Source organism: Carlito syrichta, unplaced genomic scaffold, assembly GCF_000164805.1.
Source record: "Carlito syrichta isolate Samal-C Ts95f unplaced genomic scaffold, Tarsius_syrichta-2.0.1 Scaffold112228, whole genome shotgun sequence".
NCBI lineage: Eukaryota > Metazoa > Chordata > Mammalia > Primates > Tarsiidae > Carlito > Carlito syrichta.
In genome coordinates, this window is record NW_007056324.1 from 269,509 (window position 1) to 271,386 (window position 1,878).

General features: G+C 54.7%; 1 protein-coding gene across 1 annotated transcript in view; it reads left to right on the top strand.

Annotated features, from left to right (window-relative positions):
• Positions 1-1,878, top strand: part of ARID3C (AT-rich interaction domain 3C) — a 6,311-nt gene extending 4,433 nt beyond the window's left edge. Inside the window, 4 exon segments of the mRNA XM_021718689.1 lie at positions 1-60; positions 687-869; positions 1,101-1,190; positions 1,645-1,878. The exon segment at positions 1-60 is cut by the window's left edge and continues 35 nt beyond it. Coding sequence (XP_021574364.1) covers positions 1-60; positions 687-869; positions 1,101-1,190; positions 1,645-1,745 — 434 coding nt within the window. The 3' untranslated portion in view covers positions 1,746-1,878.

Consider the following 1,878-nt stretch of genomic DNA (forward strand, 5'->3'; position numbering starts at 1 on the left):
CCGCCTCCGGCCTGCCCGCGCACGCCTGCGCCCAACTGAGCCCGAGCCCTATAAAGAAAGGTGCGGGGAACTGGGGGAATCGCAGAGGTTTAGGGTTTCTGAAATCTAGGCAGGCGCTTAGATATAGGAAACATTAAAATGCGGGGACTCCGAGGTTGGGAGACATTGAAGTATTCGCAGTAGTAAGATCTGATAGGCCTCTGAGATTTGGGGTCACTCAGGTTTCAGGATCCTGGGGTTTGGGGTCAATAAAACCTTGAGAGCTCTGGAATACAGGTTTCTGAAGTGTGGGGCTGAGGGTCAGGGAAAGGCCGTTTAATCACAGCAGTTCTACTCCACACCTGTCCACCCAGGGCTCCTATTTGCATGAGGTTTCTGCCTCGTATGACCTGGATTATTTAATAACCAAGAACACACACACACAAAGTCCTCCAAATTCTCTTGGACCAACCTAGACATATATTTTGGTCCTTTAGGTTCTACAGCTTCAGAGCCTCCAGGCGGAGGCTCTGATGGTAACAGAGATTGAGGGATAGGTTGGTGCATGAGTTTGGGTGACCTCTCTTGGCCCCAGGCCTTGGGGAAAACCAAACGCAGAGATGTCTCCAACACTTCCCATTCCCTACTCCAGCTGTGGCTAGGGGGGCCTGGTTGGGCCAGGGGAGCTGAATGACCTATTCTTCTAGAGGAGAGTGGAATTCCAACCCCTCGCCTGGCACTGCCTGTGAGCCTGGCCTTGGGACCGGCACGAGAGAAGTTGGCACCAGAGGAGCCCCCAGAGAAGAGGGCTGTGCTGATGGGGCCCATGGACCCTCCTCGACCTGGCGTGCTCCCCAGTTTCCTGCCCCGTGGCAAGGTTCCCCTGAGGGGTGAGGAGAGGCTTGCTATAAGGGGGCTTTGGAACTGTACACTGAGGGAGGATAGACCCATCACCTGATAGGTGTTGGAGGGGGGTGCAGACAGATCCCTCTATAGACAACTTGTGATTACAGGTGTGGGGTTCAAGTGGAATGGGGACTGTCTACAGGGATGGAGGGGGGCACTTCTAAGTCTGAAGTCTGATTCCCCAAAATGTGACTCCTCTGCCCCCTCCTGGACAGAAGAGCGGCTGGATGGGCCCCTCAATCTGGCAGGCAGTGGCATCAGCAGTATCAACATGGCCCTAGAGATCAACGGGGTGGTCTACACTGGTATGGGTACTGCAGGTTGTCTACACTGGCATGGGGTCAGGAGTATTTAGACTGGCATGGGGATTTTAGGCTTTCTCTACTAGCATGAGGTTCAGGGATATCTAAGCTTGCATGGGTAACATGGGGTTCAGGGGACTGCTACACTAGCATGGGCTAAAGGGGTGTCTACATGGCATGGGGCCCAAGGCATGACCTCTCTGGCATGGGTACCATGGGATGTCTTCCTTGTCATGGGCCTGTGTATCAGTGTAAATATTCCTTGCTTACCTGTTTGAGGGTATCTGCATTGGCATAGGAGTCTCTCACTGACCTAAGGGGTTGTCCTCATTGGTGGCAGGGGTAGGTGTGTGGTGTTCCAGCAATCAGGACACTTACTTTTGTTCCTCTTCTGTTTCCATGTCTTACCCCCTCCTGCTTGTGCTTGCCCTCTACCATCTCCTCAATCCCTTGCCAGGTGTCCTCTTTGCCCGCCGCCAGCCTGTACCAGCTTCCCAGGGCCCAACCAACCCTGCGCCCCCACCCTCTACAGGGCCCCCTTCCAGCACCTTGCCCTGACGAGACTAAGAGTCCCAACCCCAATGCTGGGGGTGGGAGGAGGAGCCACCTACTTTGATTCTTTCAGGGTGCCCACTTTGAGACCCAGCCCTGGGAGGTAGCCACACACCTCCATGCCATGTGCACTTGAAGC